This window comes from Somniosus microcephalus, chromosome 28 (assembly GCF_052327205.1).
Source record: "Somniosus microcephalus isolate GS21.2 chromosome 28, FLI_Smic_1.0, whole genome shotgun sequence".
Classification (NCBI taxonomy): domain Eukaryota; kingdom Metazoa; phylum Chordata; class Chondrichthyes; order Squaliformes; family Somniosidae; genus Somniosus; species Somniosus microcephalus.
In genome coordinates this window covers 40,583,844-40,606,341 of record NC_141014.1, presented here as the reverse complement: position 1 = coordinate 40,606,341, position 22,498 = coordinate 40,583,844, and the positions used below count along the sequence as shown (strand labels likewise).

General features: G+C 54.1%; 1 protein-coding gene across 3 annotated transcripts in view; it reads right to left on the bottom strand.

Moving 5' to 3' along the window:
- Positions 1-4,282: 4,282 nt before the first annotated feature.
- LOC147099641 (synaptogyrin-1-like) overlaps positions 4,283-22,498 on the bottom strand; it is a 57,448-nt gene continuing 39,232 nt past the window's right edge. The window contains exons 2-5 of one of the 3 annotated variants that reach the window (XM_085968995.1): positions 17,839-18,076; positions 16,815-16,963; positions 8,807-9,033; positions 4,283-6,186 (exon numbers count right to left, since the gene is read on the bottom strand). In XM_085968995.1, coding sequence (XP_085825121.1) covers positions 8,818-9,033; positions 16,815-16,963; positions 17,839-18,076 — 603 coding nt within the window. In that variant the 3' untranslated portion in view covers positions 4,283-6,186; positions 8,807-8,817. Of the gene's footprint in view, positions 6,187-8,526; positions 9,034-12,867; positions 13,557-16,814; positions 16,964-17,838; positions 18,077-22,498 lie in introns of those variants that run through there. The other 2 variants (XM_085968994.1, XM_085968996.1) reach the window with 2 other exon arrangements.

The window sequence follows — 22,498 nt, the reverse complement described above, 5'->3', positions numbered from 1 at the left end:
TAAGAGAATCAAGGGATATGGGGATAGTGCAGGAAAGTGGAGTTGAGGTAGAAGATCAGCCATGATCTTATTGAATGGTGGAGCAGGCTCGAGGGGCCAAATGGCCGACTCCTGCTCCTAATTATGATGTTTTTATGTTCTTATGTCATCACAGGAGATGTTAACCCGAGTCTACCTGTTCTGGTGGATGTCAAAGATCTCGTGGGGAGTTCTCCCCGGTGTCCTGGGCCACCATTCATCTCACTGCCGATTGTGGGGATCTTGTGGTAAACGCTTTGGGATCTCTATAAATACAGGTCTTGGGTTTTTCTTTCATCCGTTGCCTGGTTTGTTCAGTTTTGACAAACTCCTGCGCGTCCTGGTGCTAAACCCGTAAGCCTGACGGAATCCATTCCCACCCAGCTCGCTTCCAAACACTCTCAACCCCCTGGTGCTATTTCACATTAGTACTCAATCTCGGCGCGGTGAAATGTATTATTTAATACCTTGCAATGACTTCCCCACATCATTTATTTGTCATCAAACCTACACAGAGACCATTAGAAACTTAGGAACTAGGAGCCAACCAGCAATCTGTGTATCGTCAGTCAGCCGTTCTGATTGAGATCCTTCGCAGCGAGTCTCTGTTGTAATTCACCAGTGCTACCCTCACACTGCTGTTTCTCTCCTCAATTTCTCACAAGGACTTGCATTTCTCCAGCCCCTTTCCCGACCTCTCAGGACATCTCAAAGCGCTTTACAGCCAATGAAGTACTTTTTGAAGTGTAGTCACTGTTGTAATGTAGAAAACGCGGCAGCCAATTTGTGCACAGCAAGCTCCCACAAACAGCAATGTGATAATGACCCGATCATCTGTTTTAGTGATTTTTATTAAGGGATAAATATTGGCCAAGGACACCGGGGAGAACTCCCCCGCTCTTCTTTGAATAGTGCCCTGGGATCTTTTACATCCACCTGAGGGGGCAGACGGGGCCTCGGTCTAACGTCTCATCCAAAAGACGGCACCTCCGACAGTGCAGCGCTCCCTCAGTACTGCCCCTCCGACAGTACGGCGCTCCCTCAGTACTGCCCCTCAGACAGTGCAGTGCTCCCTCAGTACTGCCCTCCGACAGTGCGGCGCTCCCTCAGTACTGATCCTCCGACAGTGCGGCACTCCCTCAGTACTGCCCCTCCGACAGTGCGGTGCTCCCTCAGTACTGCCCCTCCGACAGTGCAGCGCTCCCTCAGTACTGCCCCTCCGACAGTACGGCGCTCCCTCAGTACTGCCCCTCAGACAGGCAGTGCTCCCTCAGTACTGCCCTCCGACAGTGCGGCGCTCCCTCAGTACTGCCCCTCCGACAGTGCGGCACTCCCTCAGTACTGCCCCTCCGACAGTGCGGTGCTCCCTCAGTACTGCCCCTCCGACAGTGCGACGCTCCCTCACTACTGACCCTCCGACAGTGTGGTGCTCCCTCAGTACTGCCCCTCCGACAGTGCGACGCTCCCTCAGTACTGACCCTCCGACAGTGTGGCGCTCCCTCAGTACTGCACTGGGAGTGTCGGCCTAGATTCTGTGCTCAAGTCTCTGGAGTGGCAACCCATGACCTTCTGACTCGGAGGCGAGAGTGCGACCCACTGAGCCACAGATGACAAAGATCGAAGAGGCCATTCAGCCCATTGAGCTCATCCTTCCGTAGAAACCCACCATCCCCCAGCACAGCCTCTAACTGCCTCTTGAATAACTCCAGAAGTTTTGCCCCTAATCCCATTACCCAAAACCCAGCTTCCGATCTGTGTGTAGGAGAGGTTCCCACCATCAGTCCATGAATCTGCCTTTTCCCATTTTCTCCCCTGGTCCGACAGTACTGCTTTAACCTCAGGATGAACCTTTCCCATTCCGTCCACTATCTCAGATCCCGCTGCAACGTCCCCATCCCAATCACCTCCTTTCGATTCCGAAGAGCCCAAGATTTTCTAACCATTCCCCATAATTCTCTTGACTCTTGCTGCCATCCAGTCTCGGGTAACTCTCCAAGTCTTTCTATTCTTCATGCGTGAAGCCAGACTGAGAGAATCCGGTAGGCTATCCGACTGTGGAAGGCATCACAGCCAGGTGGAATCCACCCTCGTGCATTTCCAGCAGGGATTCCGTGAATCCTGATCAATAGCGGGGATTTAGGCTCATTCCCTGCCCTCCTCCCCCCCTCCGCCCAGCCTCGGGGCACTGAGGACAATTGAAACACCCTCACAAAAGGTAAGAATTTGCCATCGGTGTTGTTTTCGTGTCTTTCTCCGGGAGAATGGTGTGAAGTAGCGGGAGGATTGATGGGCTGATTAACCATTGGACAGGCCGCGCCATCAATGCTCCTTCCATTGGCCGTGAGCCATCTGTAGCCCAGCCAATGGGGGAGGGTTAGTCCTATAGCGGGGGGGGGGGGCGGGGGGGGGGTTTTATTGGCTCTGATACGATGAGGGAGGTCACCCACCGGCCACGAGGATCCCTCTGGATGGCCACCCGGAATTCCGAGCTGGAGCTCCGGTCTCCACTCACCGAGACGTCTGGAAACCAGGACCTTTGGATTCGGAGGTGGGATTGCAAGCACCGAGACAAAAGCTCGCTCCCATTATCCGCTAATAAGGGAGCAGATTTCAAACAGGATACGGTAGTGTAGTGGTTATGTTACTGGACGTAATCCAGAGGCCTGGACTAATGATCCGAGTGACGTGAGTTCAAATCCCACCACGGCAGCTGGGGAATTTAAATTCAGTTAATTAAATAAATCTAGAATAATAAAAAGCTACTGGCTTGTCGTAAAAACCCATCTGGTTCCCTCATGTGCTTTAGGGAAGGAAATCTGCCGTCCTTACCCGGTCTGGCCGATATGTGACTCCAGACCCACAGCAATGTGGTTGACTCTTAACTGCCTCTCTCAAATGGCCCAGCGAGCCCCTCCGTTGTACCAAACTGCTGCAACAAAGTCACTGTGGGAGCACCTGCAGACTGCAGCGGTTCAAGAAGGTGGCTCACCACCACCTTTGCGAGGGCGATTAGAGAATGAATGGAAAAAAAAAAGCTAGGTTTGGAAAAAAAACTCGGAACAGTATCAAAGGGATGGACAGGAATGTGTCAGAAAAGGAAGTGCGTATGTGGGCACAGCACCAGTGAGAGGGATTCTGCCCCTCGCAGTCACGTTCAGTGAGTGATGTGGCTTTTGGCTCCCTCCAGTGGCGAGGCTTTTTAATTAGTTAGTTTGCTTCTGTCTCTCAAACAAGGCAGCGTAGAAGCTTACAGAAGGAGACCCATCGTGCCTGTGCCAGCTCTTTGAACGAGCTCTCCAATTAGTCCCACTCCCCCCTCGCTCTTTCCCCCACAGCCCTACAAATTTTTTCCTTTTCCAGTATTTATCCAATTCCCCTTTTGAAAGTTACTATTGAATCTGCTTCCACCGCCCTTTCAGGCAGCGCATTCCAGATCACAACAACTCGCTGCGTAAAGAAAAATTCTCATCTCCCCTCTGGTTCTTTTGTCGATGATCTTAAATCTGTCTCCTCTGGTTACTGACCCTCCTGCCAGTGGGAACATAGATGCTGCTAACTTGGTGAGTGGATAACCAGACTGGAGAATGTTATCTCATCCAAAATCAATGATATATCCACACACTTTTAGAAATTCTTTTTAAAATGTAATTTCTCGGGATGTCCCATGAAAAACCAGAATGAGAAAATATTCGGGAAAATTAACGATCATCACCAAGACCGCCTACTTCCACTTCCGTAACATCGCCTGACTCCGCCCGTCTCAGCTCATCTGCTGCTGAAACCCTCATCCATGCCTTGGTTACCTCCAGACTCGACTATTCCAACACACTCCTGGCCGGCCTCCCACATTCCACCCTACGTAAACTTGAGGTCATCCAAAACTCAGCTGCCCTGTGTCCTAACTCGCACCAAGTCCCGTTCGCCCATCACCCCTGTGCTCGCTGACCTACATTGGCTCCCGGTTAAGCAACGCCTCGATTTCAAAATTCTCATCCTTGTTTTCAAATCCCTCCATGGCCCTCGCCCCCTCCCTATCTCTGTAATCTCCTTCAGCCCCACAACCCCCCCCCCCCCCCCCGAGATATCTGCGCTCCTCCAATTCTGGCCTCTTGAGCATCCCTGATTATAATCGCTCCACCATTGGTGGCCGTGCCTTCTGTTGCCTGGGCTCTAAAGTTCGGGAATTCCCTTCCACTTTGGGAATAAGAATTGGATCAGTGAGAGAGAGAGAGAGGTGAGAGGAGGAAAAACGAACATGAAACCATTTTATCTACTTGAAACATCTTTATTGAGAATCACAATTTTACAGATAAATATTTTATATCTGCTCAATATACACAGACACGAGCCGCACTGTGCGGGACACAGCGACAACAATATATAAAGACACGCGGGCTCCAGTTACACACCATTAACTCTATACACACAATGCTACACAATGACGTCGGCAATAAGTTAGTGGCTAGTGCAGTTCGCTCTCTGGTGGCTGGAGAGTCCGGGATCGAACAGGTGTAGACTGGGGACAGTTCACCCACGTAATTTCAAACCTCCGCCCAGTCTCCGCACCGGGGGGGGGGGGCGCGGGGTGTAGGTGCCGCGCGGCATTGAGACGATGGGAGAGTTAATGTCTTGTCGGAAATTCCAGACAGGCACGGTGTCGAACCGGGATAGGCAGCGTTCCCGGGAGGTCTGAGAAAATTCCGCACAATATTCCCCCCCACCGACCCCTCCGCCCCCCCCCACAACTTATCCCTTACATACCCCCGACTAACCGAGGTAACTGCTGCCGAGGGAGGGGCCGACTCACAGGCCGTTTATAAAAGAACTTTAATCTCTACAGCGCCTTTTACTAACTCAGGACGTCTCGAAGCGCTTTACAGCCAATGAAGTACTTTTTGAAGTGTAGTCACTGTTGTAATGTGGGAAACGCGGCAGCCAAATTGTGCACAGCAAGCTCCCACAAACAGCAATGTGATAATGACCAGATCATCTGTTTTAATGATGTTGATTGAGGGATAAATATTGGCCCAGGACACCGGGGGGAACTCCCCTGCTCTTCTTTGAAGTAGTGGCCATGGGATCTTTTACATCCACCCGAGAGAGCAGACGGGGCCTCGGTTTAACGTCTCATCTGAAAGTCGGCCCCTTCGACAGTGCGGCGCTCCCTCAGCACTGCACTGGGAGTGGCAGCCTGGATTATGGGCTCAAGTCTCTGGAGCGAGAGTTGAACCCACGACCTTCTGACTCGAGAGGAGAGGCGCAAGCGGATCATTAACCAAAAATCAGCTGCCGCTTGCCATGTCCTCGCGCACAAAAATGAAGCGAAATGCAGAAAAGGCTGGGAGAGGACGGAGGTCAGACTGAACACACTGAGTTTATCGTCTGTGTCTCTCCTCCTCTCCTGCGGTTCTCTCTCTCTCTCTCCCCCTGGGGTACGGGTTCCACAGATCCTGATCTCCACCCCCCCACAGTGCCCATCGGCAGCTAAGGAACGCGAGGATTTTGGCAGACCTCAAGAAACCCGTCCAGCGCCGTAACGGTGGGCAGAGATATCTCGGCGCGCCGATTTACCGCGCACTCTCGCCGGTTTTGTTCGCGTTCTGTGCTGTGGGCTCTCAGCTTGGATTTCCTCGACCGAAAAAAGAAACAAATCAAATCAATCGGACGCGCTCAATATTTGCAGCGATTTTCTAAGCGTTATCTTTTACACACGGAAGTTTCCGGATGCCTTCACTTGGCAGCGTTACCTCGGAAAGCCTGGGCCTAGCCCGTAACCATAGTAACACATAAAAAGGTATTTTTTAAATACAACAGTAAAATACTATATGAAATACAGATTTATACATTTTCTGTTAACTTTGTTAAGGATCTGTAGTTTAAGTTGCAGTTTTCCCCCCAGTTCGTACATAGAATACTAGGCAATCTGCAGGCGGAGGTTTGAGAAGACGGTATCTTTAGACGGGCAGCCCCTTGGACTGTGCCGTCAAGCCACAATCTTCCGTGTACTCGTATTCTACCGCCTGCCTTGTGTTGGTATGAAGAGCGATGATAAGTGCGCGCGGCGGCAATCCGACAAGACCACACAACGCCAATGACACGGCCAATGGTGAACTGCTTTTCTTGCACCATATCGCACAGTCGATCGACGACCAATAGGTCACCGAGGTGCTAAAGGAGATGACAGGGTAAAGAGAGAGAAACTATTTCCTCTGGTGGGAGAATCAAGTACGAGGGGGGGCAGAACCTTAAAATTAGAGCCAGGCCGTTCAGGGGTGATGTCAGGAAGCACTTCTTCACACAAAGGGTGGTGGAAATCTGGAACTCTCTCCCCGCCAAAAAGTTGTTGAGGCTGGGGGTCAATTGCAAATTTCAAAACTGAGATTGATAGATTTTTGTTAGGTAAGGGTATTAAGGGATACGGAACCAAGGTGAGTAGATGGAGTTAAGATACAGATCAGCCATGAACTGGCTCGAGGGGCTGAATGGCCTCCCCCGATCCTCTATATAAAAGCTCTTACTGAACGACTGATGCAGAGTTCACCAGTTACAGGTTCATGGTGTCGATACAATATTCGCCTCGGAGAGTCAGGCTCGTAGAGTCGGCACAAAATGCCACCACTTCTTGGGAGAATTTCTGTTACCTCACTTTCACGTGGACAACGGGAAAATCTCCTGCGTGGGCTGTTATTAAAGGCTCCCAGAGCAGCGCTCCCTGCTGCATCAGTAGAACCTTCCCATGGCTTATACTTGCTGGAGTTTAGAAGAATGAGAGGGGATCTCATTGAAACTTATAAAATTCTAACAGGACTAGACACAGGAAGGATGTTCCCGATGGCAGGGGAGTCCAGAACCAGGGGTCACAGTCTAAGGATAAGGGGTAAGCCATTTAGGACAGAGGTGAGGAGGAATTTCTTCACCCAGAGAGTGGTGAACCTGTGGAATTCTCTACCACAGAAGGCAGTTGAGGCCAATTCATTAAATATATTCAAGAAGGAGTTAGATATATTTCTTAAGGCTAAAGGGATCAAGGGATATGGGGAGAAAGCAGGGACAGGGTACTGAATTTGAATGACCAGCCATGATCGCATTGAATGGCGGAGCAGGCTCGAGGGGCCGAATGGCCTACTCCTGCTCCTATCTTCTATGTTTCTATTTCCCACTGCAGACACCCCCCGCCCGATGGCTCATCTGTGCCAGGGTCCCTCCAGACTGCCCACGGCTCAGTCAGTCAGCTGGGTAATGGGCTTTCTTCACCACTATCGACCTCACTCAAGCAACACGAATCCAAGAAGCTCCTTCAACAGCACTTGCCCAACTGAAGTCTTCCTGCGCCGCACAACAGAGACCCCCGCCCCCCGCCAACTCCATCACCATTACACACCTCAGTGCCAAACCGGATGGGGTACATACGGGTTCACCCCAATCCCCTTCTCCCCGCCTGTGTAAAAACCTCCTTCTGTTAGTCCGGCCCCTCTCAGTCGGCCGATCCAGACCATCAGAGATTTGGAACAAGGGAGGAGCGGAGACATCCTGTGTGGGGAATGGGGTGGGTGCTGCTTGGCAAAAGGGTCAGAGAATAAATGGAGCCTCCCCCCTCCCCTGACCCCATCCCATCCTCTCCCCGGGTGATGGAATCTTTAGAACCACAACCTCCCCGTTTCTAAGCGGAGCGGGTTCAGTGAGCTGGGAACCATTGGGACGGAGGGGCGACGGGCAATTAAAGCGGGGGAGGCGGTGGTGGTGGGGGAACAAGTCAAATCTGAAGTGTTGCCGCCACACCCCCCCCAGACACCATGCCGCGAACGGTCACACAGGTGAATCGACCCCAATACCATCGCAGAAACCCACGCTACCACACCACGCCCAGCGCCCGTACATGACCCACCGCGCCTCCCCCAACCCACCCCTACCCAACTGGCACCCTGGGCTTGTAGGGTTTAAAATAGTGTTTGGAGGGAGGGGGAGACACTTTTTTTTTGACAATCTGGAAGGGCTTTCTCAAGTGGACCGGAACCGCTGGGCTTTTTCCCCCCACCCCCCAAAAAACATTGTTCTCTTGTTGCTTTGTGCTTTTAAATAAGTGAAAATAGGTTTCGTTCATCACCACCCCCACCCCCCGACCCACCCCCACCCCATCCATTCGCTCTCCCCCACCATGGAACTCAACAGAAGCCCCTTTAACAACACCTGACCACCTGGAGTCTTCCTGTGCTGTAGAACTCATGGCCTCTTTCCCCCGACTCCCAGCCCCATCCCACATCTCAGTGCTAACGTGATCCGGATGGGGTGCGGATTCCGGATTCACACGTTCTGCTCCCCTTCCTCCCAGCTCCTTCTACCAGTGTGCGGATCCCAGCGCTTGAAATAAGCGGGGGCTACAGAGACGGAGCGGAGGGGGGGGTGGGGGAAGAGAGAGATCCTGTGTGGGACGGGGGGACTGTGGAGATTCCTCGGGCGGAGGTGTCCGGAGAGGGGCCAAGCTTTAAGCGAATGGCCGCCTTCCACAAATCAATAAATAAAACTTTTAATTAAATGAATATATACACACCATTCCGTCTACAATTAGCTGCACTCACTGACCCAGATCCTACAGAATAGGCGACGAGGAAATCAGGTACTTGTCCACTTTTGAGGTCCTAACTACAATGTAAATTCAAACACAGTGATGGCGCACACTTCGATCTGTCGGAGCTTTCTCTTGTTTAAACCAAGGGTTGCCCAGTAAAATGTGTACATGTTCTGTGCGAGGGATTTTGACTTTTGTTTCTCAGGCCCTCGGTTTGCTCACCCTGGGCATGCTCAGTAGTCCTGCGTCTGATATCCCTCCGTGCTGGGCGGGTATGGGCAGGTCGAGGGAGGCTGCTGGTAAGACCCCGGGGGCTCCATTTCGTCCCCGGAGACGTACGGTGCGTAAGGGACTGCGGTGTCCTGGCTCGGGTCCGTGTAGTCCTGCGAGAAAAGGGCGGAGTCGGCTCCCAGACGGTACCTCCGGTATCCCAGGAATGCCTGGCCGGCCTGTTCAACGGAGAGGGGGGGATGGGGGGGGGGGGGAAGCGGGAGAGGGGGAACGAGGGGGGAGGAGAGAGAGAGAGAGAGCGAGCGAGACCAAGAGAGAACCAGAGAAAGTGAGAGAGTGAGCCAAAGAGAGAGCGCGAGAGAACAAGAGAGAGCCAGAGAATGAGAGTGAGACAGAGAGAGAGCGCGAGAGAACAAACCAGAGAGAATGCGAGAGAGAGAGCACGAGAGAGAGCCAGAGAGAGAGCACGAGAGTGAGCCAGAGAAAGAACAAGAGAGCCAGAGAAAACGAGAGCGCCATAGAACGCGAGAGAGAACGCGAGAGAGAAAACGAGAGAGAAAACGCGAGAGAGAAAACGCGAGAGAGAAAACGCGAGAGAGAAAACGCGAGAGAGAAAACGCGAGAGAGAAAACGCGAGAGAGAAAACGCGAGAGAGAAAACGCGCGAGAGAAAACGCGAGAGCGAAAACGCGAGAGAGCCAGAGAGAAAACGCGAGAGAGAGAACGCGAGAGAGCGAGCCAGAGACAGAGAGAGAGAGAGACAGACAGAGAACAAAGAGAGGACACTGTTGTTAGTGGTGTTAATATGCAGAGATTGTTTAAAAAATCTTCTGAAAGCGTAGCACACTGCGAGTTAGACCAAGGTTTATGCAGTTAGCACATTAGGTGGCAGTTTGAAACGTCTTAATCTGAGCAGTGCACCAAATCGAAGCTGTAAATCTTCCTGAATCTGCAGGTTAAGTGTAGACAGAGAAGTTCCTACGGACTCCCGCGCGGGCTCGGTTAGTAACCGAGTCGAGGAGATTAACCCAGCACTTAACTAGCAAGAGCCCTTGTCATGTCCATCAAACCAATTCTAAAACGGGTGTAAATTTGGGGTCTGGAGACTCCAGTTCAGCACTCGGTGAATGTAGGAACATTAACACAAAAGGGAACCCAAAAATCTTATACCGGCATGTAAACAGTAAGTGGGTAGTACGAGGCGGGGTGGGGCCTATTAGGGACAAAGAAGGTGATATATGCTTAGAGGCGCGGGGCAAGGCTAGAATACTCAATGAGTACTTTGTATCGGTGTTTACTAAGGAAGAGGATGCTGACAAAACGTTAGAGGTAGTGGATGGGGGGGAAATTGATAGGCAGGATGTACTGGAAAGGCTGGATATGCTTAGAGTGGATAAGTCACCTGGTCCGGATGGCTTGCATCCCAGGTTGCTAAGGGAAGTGGGGATGGAGATAGTGGAAGGGCTTGCCATAATCTTCCAATCTTCCCTAGATACGGGGGAAGAGCCAGAGGATTGGAAAGTGACAAATGTGACGCCCTTGGATAAGAAAATGGCTTACGGGCAGAAAACAGTGAGTTTGGTAAATGTTTGTTTTTCAGACTGGAGGATGGTAGACAGTGGTGTCCGTGCTGGGGCCACTACTTTTTTTGATATGTATAAATGACCTGGATATTGGAAAACAGAGTAAAATTTCAAAATTTGCTGATGATACCAATCGACTGCAACAGGACATCGATAGGCTAGTAGAATGGGCAGACAAGTGGCAGATGGAATTTAATACAGAAAAGTGTGAGGTGATGTATTTTGGCAAAAGGGATAGGGAGAGGTAATATAGACTTAATGGCCCAGTTGTAAAGTGTGTGCAGGGACAGAGGGACCTGGGAGTTAATGTGCATAGGTCCCTGAAGGTGGCAGGACATATTGAGAGAGTGGTTAGCAAAGCATATGGGATCTTGGGCTTCATAAATAGAGGTATTGAGTATAAAAGCAGGGAAGTTATGCTGAACCTTTATAAAGCGCTGGTTAGGCCACAACTGGAGTATTGCGTCCAGTTCTGGTCACCACACTTTAGGAAGGATGTGAAGGTCCTTGAGAGGGTGCAGAGGAGATTTACCAGAATGGTTCCGGGGATGGGGGATCTTGGCTACAAGGACAGGTTGGAGAAGCTGGGGTTTGTTCTCCTTGGAGCAAAGGAGGTTGCGGGGTGATTTGATCGAGGTGTACAAGATTATGACGGGTTTGGATAGGCTAGACGGGGAAAGGCTGTTCCCACTAGTTGATGGTACAAGGACTAGCGGACACAGATTTAAGGTTTTGGGCAAGAGATACAGGGGGGACGTGAGGAAAAACTTTTTTACACAATGAAGGTGCTGGAAGCGGAGACGACCAACGATTTCAAAAGGAAATTAGATAGGCACTTGAGGGAAATAAACTTGCAGGGCTACGGGGATAGAGCGGGGGAATGGGACTGACTGGATTGCTCTACAGAGAGCCGGCACGGACTCGATGGGCCGAATGGCCTCCTGCTGTGCCGTTATGACTAATTGTTGGGGAGGAGAGAGGAAATTTTTTAAAACCCAATGGTATCAGAATGATACCCGGACTCCAGGGATTAAGTTACGAGGAGAGATTACACAAATTAGGGTTGTATTCCCTGGAATTTAGAAGGCTAAGGGGTGATTTGATCAAAGTTTTCAGGATATTAAGGGGAACAGATCGGGTAGATAGAGAGAAACTATTTCCGCTGTTTGGGGATTCTAGGACTAGGGGGCAGAGTCTAAAAATTAGAGCCAGACCTTTCAGGAGTGAAATTAGGAAACACTTCTACACACAAAGGGTGGTAGAAGTTTGGAACTCTCTTCCGCAAATGGCAACTGATGCTAGATCAATTGTTAATTTTAAATCTGAGATCGATAGATTTTTGTTAGCCAAAGGTATTCCAGGATATGGGCCAAAGGCGGGTGGATGGAGTTAGGTCACAGATCAGCCATGATCTCACTGAACAGGCCTCCTCCTGTTCCTATGTTATGTTCATTGACCGATTGGATCATTCTTGACCGTCAGTCAAGCAGCCTTTTACCCATCTCTAATATTTTTATATACTAGATGCTAGATCAATTGTTAATTTTGAATCTGAGATTGATAGATTTTTGTTAACCAAAGGTATTAAGGGATAGCAAAATGAGCTGAGCCAATGCCAGGAACAATCTGGCTGGGCGAGAGGGACAGGGAACGTCAGCGGTGAAGGGGGACCTGACCCGTGTTTGGGAGGGACAGGGAACGTCAGTGGTGAAGGGGGACCTGACCCGTGTTTGGGAGGGACAGGGAACGTCAGCGGTGAAGGGGGACCTGACCCGTGTTTGGGAGGGACAGGGAACGTCAGCGGTGAAGGGGGACCTGACCCGTGTTTGGGAGGGACAGGGAACGTCAGCGGTGAAGGGGGACCTGACCCGTGTTTGGGAGGGACAGGGAACGTCAGCGGTGAAGGGGGACCTGACCCGTGTTTGGGAGGGACAGGGAACGTCAGCGGTGAAGGGGGACCTGACCCGTGTTTGGGAGGGACAGGGAACGTCAGCGGTGAAGGGGGACCTGACCCGTGTTTGGGAGGGACAGGGAACGTCAGCGGTGAAGGGGGACCTGACCCGTGTTTGGGAGGGACAGGGAACGTCAGCGGTGAAGGGGGACCTGACCCGTGTTTGGGAGGGACAGGGAACGTCAGCGGTGAAGGGGGACCTGACCCGTGTTTGGGAGGGACAGGGAACGTCAGCGGTGAAGGGGGACCTGACCCGTGTTTGGGAGGGACAGGGAACGTCAGCGGTGAAGGGGGACCTGACCCATGTTTGGGAGGGGGGCTGCGATGGCCTCTCACTCCCCACCCCGGTCGCTGCACCTCTGGAGAAAGAAAGGAAGTGGGGCGGATCTCCGCTTCACCCTCGGCGTTGGCCCGTGGAAAGGGGACAAACTGCTTTGGCCAAATTCCGGTTCCCAAAAACGTTGTTATTGTGAAGTGGAAGATTGTCAGGCAGGCCCAAGCTTTACTACAGTCTGCTTTGGGTCAAATACTAGCCAGTCCACGTCGAGGGGCGCCTTCTTGTGAATGAGTGCACAAGAGATGAGGATACTCGCTAAGCTCAGTCACACCTCCAGCACAGGGAGGGAGGTGCTGATGAGAGCGCGGAGGAGGAGGCTGGTAATGGGAGAGAGGGGCATGGCAGAGGGGGCTGGTGACCAGAGTCGGTTGGGGGGGGGGGGGGGCAGACAACAGAGGACTAGACACAGCAACTGAGAAAGCCGTAAGACAAGACGGAGGAATGCGATTGCGGGCTGATTTGCGGGGGGGGGGGGGGCGGGGGTTCTCAGCCTCTCTGACACCACAGACTGACTTGACCTCAGCACCTTGCCAGCGAGAGGGGTGGGGGGGCAATTTGCGGAACTGCACCTCCTAAACCCCGTGGGTACCAGCGATAAATCAACTCTGCTTTCTCCCGCGTTAACTAGATCTGGTTGCAACGACCGAGAGTTACAGCAACAGAAGGCAGAGGTGCTTAGGCAAGCGGGAGAGCTTACATTCCGATCTGGTGTCAGCTCGTACAGTGTTCAACCCCTCGATTTAAGAGACCGAGTGTGTGAAAGCAGTGCGGTTAAGCGAGCGGAGGGGTGTTGCTGTGACGGAAACAATTGATTGTATTCCTCGAAGGTGATGTCCCTTAATCGATCGATCGCAAAGAGCACCAGGTAACCCTGTAAAGGAAGTTGTGGGAATCGGGTGAAACACACAGCGAGTAGAGGGAGGCAGAAATGTTTTACACACAGGCTGCGGGTCCCGTTACACAAAGCGTTAACGCGGGAGCTGGAAAACGTCAAACCGCTTACTGTTTCAACACATCCCAAATATTAGGTTACACGCCCCAATCATTTATCTGCACCCTCGCTTTGAATTGTTTCCCCCTCCCCTCCTGAAGCCGAGAGGGCTGCGGGTTCCACAGGCGCCGACTGCATTCCAGTGTGTGACGCGTGAACCTGGACTCAGAGCATCCGCGGAATATTCGACTGCAAGGGGCATTGCGGCGGATAACAGTCCCAGCATGCACGTGCTTTTCCAGGTGACATCACAGCATGGGGAGCAGGACAGTGACACCCCCTCCCCCCACCCCCCCACCCCCTCCACCCCCTCGTACCATCCCCGCCCCACCCCCCTCCACCCCTCGTACCATCCCCGCCCCACCCCACCCCCCCATACCACCCCCTCCCTCACCACCCCCTCTCCCCCCCCACCCCCTCACCACCCCACCCCACCCCCCTCCACCCCTCCCTCACCACCCCCCTCCCCCAACCCCACCCCCTCCCACCACCCCACCCCACCCCCTCCACCCCTCGTACCACCCCCGCCCCACCCCACCCCCCATACCACCCCCTCCCTCACCACCCCCTCCCCACCCCACCCCCTCACCACCCCCTCTCCCCCCACCCCACCCCACCCCACCACCCCACCCCACCCCCCCCCTCGTACCACCCCTCCCCCCACCCCACCCCCCATACCACCCCTCCCCCCACCCCACCCCCTCCACCCCTCGTACCACCCCCACCCCACCCCACCCCCCCACCACCCCCTCTCCCCCCACCCCCTCCCCCTCCCGTACCACCCCACCCCCTCCACCCCTCGTACCACCCCCTCCCCACCCCACCCCCTCTCCCCCCACCCCGTCCCCACCCCCCTCCCCCTCCCGTACCACCCCTCCCCCACCACCCCTCCCCCCCGTACCAGCCCCACCCCCTCCCCACCCCACCCACCCCCTGTACCACCCCCTCCCTCACCACCCCCTCCCCACCCCCTCACCCCCCACCCCGTCCCCACCCCCTCCCCCTCCCGTACCACCCCTCCCCCCCGTACCAGCCCCACCCCCTCCCCACCCCACCCACCCCCTGTACCACCCCCTCCCCCTCCCTCACCAGCCACTCCCCCTCCCTCCACCCCACCGCCTTCCCTCCACCCCACCCCCCATCCCCTCCCTCCACCCCATCCCCTCCCTCCACCCCACCCCCTCCCTCCACCCCACCCCCATCCCCTACCTCCACCCCACCCCCATCCCCTACCTCCACCCCACCCCCTCCCCGACCTCTAGTCCCAGATCACTCAGGGACACCATGGAGGGCACCAAAAGATGGGTACACTGTCCCATCAAACACTCCCAGGGCTGGTACAGCACGGGTTAGATACAGAGTAAAGCTCCCTCTACACTGTCCCATCAAACACTCTCAGGGCAGGTACTGCATGGGTTAGATACAGAGTAAAGCTCCCTCTACACTGTCCCATCAAACACTCCCAGGGCAGGTACAGCACGGGTTAAATACAGAGTAAAGCTCCCTCTACACTGTCCCATCAAACACTCCCAGGGCAGGTACAGCACGGGTTAGATACAGAGTAAAGCTCCCTCTACACTGTCCCATCAAACACTCCCAGGGCAGGTACAGCACGGGTTAGATACAGAGTAAAGCTCCCTCTACACTGTCCCATCAAACACTCTCAGGGCAGGTACAGCACGGGTTAAATACAGAGTAAAGCTCCCTCTACACTGTCCCATCAAACACTCCCAGGGCAGGTACAGCACGGGTTAGATACAGAGTAAAGCTCCCTCTACACTGTCCCATCAAACACTCCCAGGGAAGGTACAGCACGGGTTAGATACAGAGTAAAGCTCCCTCTACACTGTCCCATCACACACTCCCAGGGCAGGTACAGCACGGGTTAGATACAGAGTAAAGCTCCCTCTACACTGTCCCATCACACACTCCCAGGGCAGGTACAGCACGGGTTAGATACAGAGTAAAGCTCCCTCTACACTCTCCCATCAAACACTCCCAGGGCAGGTACAGCATGGGTTAGATACAGAGTAAAGCTCCCTCTACACTGTCCCATCAAACACTCCCAGGGCTGGTACAGCACGGGTTAGATACAGAGTAAAGCTCCCTCTACACTGTCCCATCAAACACTCTCAGGGCAGGTACAGCACGGGTTAAATACAGAGTAAAGCTCCCTCTACACTGTCCCATCAAACACTCCCAGGGCAGGTACAGCACGGGTTAGATACAGAGTAAAGCTCCCTCTACACTGTCCCATCAAACACTCCCAGGGAAGGTACAGCACGGGTTAGATACAGAGTAAAGCTCCCTCTACACTGTCCCATCACACACTCCCAGGGCAGGTACAGCACGGGTTAGATACAGAGTAAAGCTCCCTCTACACTGTCCCATCACACACTCCCAGGGCAGGTACAGCACGGGTTAGATACAGAGTAAAGCTCCCTCTACACTGTCCCATCAAACACTCCCAGGGCAGGTACAGCATGGGTTAGATACAGAGTAAAGCTCCCTCTACACTGTCCCATCAAACACTCCCAGGGCAGGTACAGCACGGGTTAGATACAGAGTAAAGCTCCCTCTACACTGTCCCATCACACACTCCCAGGGCAGGTACAGCACGGGTTAGATACAGAGTAAAGCTCCCTCTACACTGTCCCATCAAACACTCCCAGGGCAGGTACAGCACGGGTTAGATACAGAGTAAAGCTCCCTCTACACTGTCCCATTAAACACTCCCAGGGCAGGTACAGCACGGGTTAGATACAGAGTAAAGCTCCCTCTACACTGTCCCATTAAACACTCCCAGGGCAGGTACAGCATGGGTTAGATACAGAGTAAAGCTCCCTCTACACTGTCCCATCAAACACTCCCAGGGCAGGTACAGCACGGGTTAGATACAGAGTAAAGCTCCCTCTACACTGTCCCATCAAACACTCCCAGGGCAGGTACAGCACGGGTTAGACACGGAGTCTAGTCCAACAGATCAACGGACAGCCCTTTATAGTTTGGTTTTGAATGTGACCCTGGGGCGGGGGGTTGAGGGGTGAAGGGAACAGTCCCCCACCCACTCCGCTGCCGGTCTGTTACTCCTGTCGTTGCAGGGGATTGAAAACGGAAGATTGAGCGTCAACGACTCACCCAGGTGAAGATGGAGAAGAAGGAGAATGTGATGGCAGCTCGGGCAGCGTCCGCCCCCTCCTTCAGCGGGTTATCTTTCTCCAGATTCGAAACCTGCCACTGGTTGGTGAGGAAACAGAATCCCACAAACCACAGGAAGGACCAAAGTGCTGTTTGGAGAGGATAAATAGGAAAACTGTAACTTTTTAATCCTACAGGTGAGATGATTCCCTGAAGGCGCTGCCTCTACCGCAACCGAGTACCCATTGGGTGAGCCCGGTCAGCTGACTATTCGACTGGGACAGCATCGCCATCGAGCCTAATGCTGACCTCATACGATCACTATCCGGCCGGAGGTACTTGGACAGTCATGGGCCTCGGTTTAACGTCTCATCCAACAGACGTCACCTCCGACAGTGCGGCGCTCCCTCAGTACTGCCCCTCCGACAGTGCGGCGCTCCCTCAGTACTGCCCCTCCGACAGTGCAGCGCTCCCTCAGTACTGCCCCTCCGACAGTGCAGTGCTGCCTCAGTACTGTCCCTCCGACAGGGCAGCGCTCCCTCAGTACTGTCCCTCCGACAGTGCGGCGCTCCCTCAGTACTGCCCCTCCGACAGTGCGGCGCTCCCTCAGTACTGCCCCTCCGACAGTGCGGCGCTCCCTCAGTACTGCCCCTCCCGCAGTGCAGCGCTCCCTCAGTACCGCCCCTCCGACAGTGCAGCGCTCCCTCAGTACTGCCCCTCCGACAGTGCGGCGCTCCCTCAGTACTGCCCCTCCGACAGTGCGGCGCTCCCTCAGTACTGCCCCTCCGACATTGCAGCGCTCCCTCAGTACTGCACTGGGAGTGTCAGCCTGGATTTTTGATCAAGTCTCTGGAGTGGGGACTTGAATCCACGAGCTGATGACTCAGAGGCGAGAGAGAGTGCGACCCACTGAGCCACGGCTGACATTACTCGGTAGGTTAAACATCTAATTCCCGAAGGTAATTAATCTTTGCCCAGTCGTCACTAACCATGATCTACCGTTCCCTGTGGGTCAGACACTGACCTGAAAATCCAATGTCGCCCAGGACCACCTTTTTCCGGTCCTTCACGCTGCTGATCTGCGGGAAATAGGCATCAAGGGCGAGGAAGGCCATGCAGCCTAAGAAGGCCAGCACGCCGATGGCGATGCCATAGTTGCAGGCGTTGGGGTTACGGTTGAAGATGCAGTGCCGCTCCACCTCGATCGGTCGGTTCACATAACCTTCGTTGACAATCGATCCAAAAACTACAATCGCGAACAGCTGCAGAGACAGAGAGAGTTCAGGTGTTACAGCTCAGCCTCTTCCCAGCGCAATTCGGCCCCATCCCGGCCCGGTCACCCCAACCAGGCCCGGTCAGGCCCCATCCCGGCCCGACCCAGGACCGGTCAGGCCCCATCCCGGCCCGGTCAGTCCCAGCCAGGCCTCATCCCGGCCCGGTCACCCCAGCCAGGCCCCACCCAGGACCGGTCAGGCCCGGCCCCACCCAGGCCCGGTCAGGCCCCACCCAGGCCCGGTCAGGCCCCAGCCAGGCCCGGTCAGGCCCCAGCCAGGAGCGGTCAGGCCCCAGCCAGGAGCGGTCAGGCTAGGATGACCTCATTTTCTAAACCGAATCCAGGGACACACAGGGTGGGAGCACAGGTTGCGCAGGGTAGCGAGGCAAATTTTTTTAGCAGCCTATATTTAAACAGTTGCACAGATACAATACAAATGTGCATATAATTCCTGCGGATGTGACGTCACACTATTGAAGCACATTCAGACACCTGACCCCCCCTTCCTTCTTCTTAGGCAGTCCCTCGGAACAGAGGATGACTCACTTTCACATTAAAAATGAGTTCTCAGGTGACTGATGAGTCCAATGCGGGACCCACAGTCTCTGTCACAGGTGGGGCAGACGGTGGTTGAAGGGGCGGGTGGGTGGGGTGCTTGGGTTGACGTGCGCTCCTTCCGCTGTTTGCGCTTGCCTTCCGCTTGCTCCCGGCGAAGAGACTTGAGGTGTTCGGCGTCTTCTCGGATGCTTCTCCTCCACTTTGTGCGGTCTTGGGCCAGGGATTCCCAGGTGTCGGTGGGGATGTTACACTTTTTCAAGGAGGCTTTGAGGGTGTCCTTGAAGCGTTTCCTCTGCCCACCTGGGGCTCTCTTGCCATGTCGGAGCTCCGAGTAGAGCGCTTGTTTTGGGAGTCTTGTATCGGGCATGCGGACGATGTGACCCGTCCATCGGAGCTGATTGAGCATGGTCAGAGCTTCGATGCTGGGGATGTTGGCCTGAGCAAGAACACTGATGTTGGTGCGCCTATCCTGCCAATGGATTTGCAGGATCTTGCGGAGGCAGCGTTGGTGGTACCTCTCCAGTGCTTTGAGGTGCCTGCTGTACATGGTCCATGTCTCTGAGGCATACAGCAGGGCGGGTATCACTACTGCTCTGTAGACCATGAGCTTGGTGCTGGGTTTGAGGTCCTGGTCTTCAAACACTCTCTTCCTCAGGCGACCGAAGGCTGCACTGGCACACTGAAGACGGTGTTGGACTTCATCGTTGACGTCTGCCCTTGTTGACAGTAGGCTCCCGGGGTATGGAAAGTGGTCCACATTGTCCAAGGCCTTGTTGTGGATTTTGATAATCGGGGGGGCAGTACTGTGTGGCGGGGGCAGGTTGGTAGAGGACCTTTGTCTTACGGATGTTTAGAGTAAGGCCTATGCTCTCGTATGCTTCGGTGAAGGTGTTGACAATGTTGACACCCCAGTGACTGAGGGCAAACCTGGCCCCTCCACAGTGTCTAGGATTAGCCTGCCCACCCCTTTCCCCGGTGAATGTGACCAGGCCCTCTCTCCGCTGCCTCTCCCTCACCCGCTCCACTTGCCGTACTCCCAGTCACTTCTGGCACCGACAGTCCAGCAGCACGAGCCCGGCCGGAAACTGAAGAAACAACAACCGGCACGTGCACAGAGACACCGACTGGTCGCGCATGCGCAAGTGAGTCACTCTGGCCTTTGTACAAGTTGTATTTTAATTTACCCTTGGAGCCGCAACTGACAGCTCAGGGGAGGGGGGTAGACTCACTGCCCAGGGGTACACTTCGAGGACGAGTTTTGTGACCTGGGGACATTGTTTGCCCGCGGACACTGTACCTCAGCCGGGGACAGTCCCCGGGAAACGGGGTCGTACGGTCACCCTACGTTAGGCCCCATTGCAGGCCCAGTTAGGCCCCAACCAGGCCTGTAGTGCAGCTTAGCGCAATAGCAGTGTTTAAAATCACAAGGCCGAGGCTCCGATGACCTCAAACGAGTAATGTTATTTTAAAAAATCATTAACATTTGCTTATTAACTGACTCCCAGTTACACAGTTTGAGAAACGCTGCTTTAAACAGATTCCATTCCAGGCAGCAACTCCTGGGAGTGCTGCCATGGCAACCACATGGACCAGGCACCCCGTTTGAAGAAGTGTCAGGCGTTGCTAAAGGAGGAATGGTACATCGTGCACTCGATCCCCTGCCTCCAACGAGAGAGCACGAGACTGACTAGTTTAAAAAAAATGTAAATAAAGATAGAGGTGCAGAAATAAAGAAAGATTTGTATTTGTATAGCACCTATCACAACCTCAGGACGTCGCAAAGTGCTTTACAGCCAATGAAGTACTTCAGTGTAGTCACTGTTGTAATGTAGGAAACGCGGCAGCCAATTTGCGCACAGCAAGCTCCCACAAACAGCAATGTGATAATGACCAGATCATCTGTTTTGTTAGTGATGTTGGTTGAGGAATAAATATTGGCCCAGGACACCTGGGAGAACTCCCCTGCTCTTCTTCGAAATAGTGCCGTGGAATTTTTTACGTCCACCTGAGAGAGCAGACGGGGCCTCGGCTTAACGTCTCATCCAAAAGGCGGCACCTCCGACAGTGCAGCACTCCCTCAGTACTGCCCCTCCGACAGTGCAGCACTCCCTCAGCACTGACCCTCCGACAGTGCGGCGCTCCCTCAGTACTGCCCCTCCGACAGTGCTGCGCTCCCTCAGTACTGCCCCTCCGACAGTGCGGCGCTCCCTCAGTACTGCCCCTCCGACAGTGCGGCTCTCCCTCAGTACTGCCCCTCCGACAGTGCGGCTCTCCCTCAGTACTGCCCCTCCGACAGTGCAGCACTTCCTCAGTACTGCCGCTCTGACAGTGCAGTGCTCCCTCAGTACTGCCCCTCCAACAGTGCGGCGCTCCCTCAGCAGTGCCCCTCCGACAGTGCGGTGCTCCCTCAGCAGTGCCCCTCCGACAGTGCGGCGCTCCCTCAGTACTGCCCCTCCGACAGTGCGGCGCTCCCTCAGTACTGCCCCTCCGACAGTGCGGCGCTCCCTCAGTACTGCCCCTCCGACAGTGCGGCGCTCCCTCAGTACTGCCCCTCCGACAGTGCGGCGCTCCCTCAGTACTACCCCTCCGACAGTGCGGCACTCCCTCAGTACTGCCCCTCCGACAGTGCGGCGCTCCCTCAGTACTGCCCCTCTGACAGTGCGGCGCTCCCTCAGTACTGCCCCTCCGACAGTGCGGCGCTCCCTCAGTACTGCCCCTCCGACAGTGCGGCGCTCCCTCAGTACTACCCCTCCGACAGTGCGGCGCTCCCTCAGTACTACCCCTCCGACAGTGCGGCGCTCCCTCAGTACTACCCCTCCGACAGTGCGGCGCTCCCTCAGTACTGCACTGGGAGTGTCAGAATTTTCACACAAAAATCCAGGCTATCATTTGAAACGAAAACACAGAAACGCTAAGTGCCCAACACAATGAACAATGACCCAGTCACATGCAAGGACGCTTGTGGGAGCTGCCTCAATGCCAGTTCTTCATTCACTCATTCTGCGGAAGAAGACACGAGGTCTCGGCTCCACGTGGTCTTCAGGCGGGATCTAAAAATACCAACGCTAATTTGCCTGCACTGTGGCCTCTTTGTTCTCCACATTACCGCCGAAGGAATAGCAGGAAGCACGAGGGGAGAGATGGAAGAGCTGGCAATTTGTAACAGTGCAATTGGGGAGCGAGGCAAGTTTCTTTTGCAACCCCTGGCATGACACAATATCCCTGCTTGTAGTCCTCAGATAATATGCTTGAAACTTCTAGAATAAAATGATAATTATCACATTATCCTTTGACAGAGCCTCCCAAACCCACGACCTCTACCACCTAGAAGGACAAGGGCAGCAGGCGCATGGAAACACCACCACCTCCAAGTTCCCCTCCAAGTCACACACCATCCCAAGTCACACACCATCCTGACTGGGAAATATATCGGCTGATCCTTCATCGTCGCTGGGTCAAAATCCTGGAACTTCCTCCTTAACAGCACTGTGGGAGCACCTTCACCACACGGACTGCAGCGGTTCAAGAAGGCGGCTCACCACCACCTTCTCAAGGGGCAATTAGGGATGGGCAATAAATGCTGGCCTGGCCATCGAAAAAAAAGTGTTACCCGTCTGAACGAGGCAACATCTTCGGGTGTAGCGAAGTGGAAAGTACAAGCTGCAGCCTAGACTGGAAAAGCAAGATAAGAAGTTGATTCAGGGGAGGGGAGAAAGCATGGCCAGGGAAGATTAGACATTAACTGACTCAACAAGCACCACCGCGAACAGATTGTCTGCTCATTTATCTCTGGGCTGTTTGTGGGAGCTTGCTGTGCTGAAATTGTCGGGCACGTTTCCCATCAAAACAACAG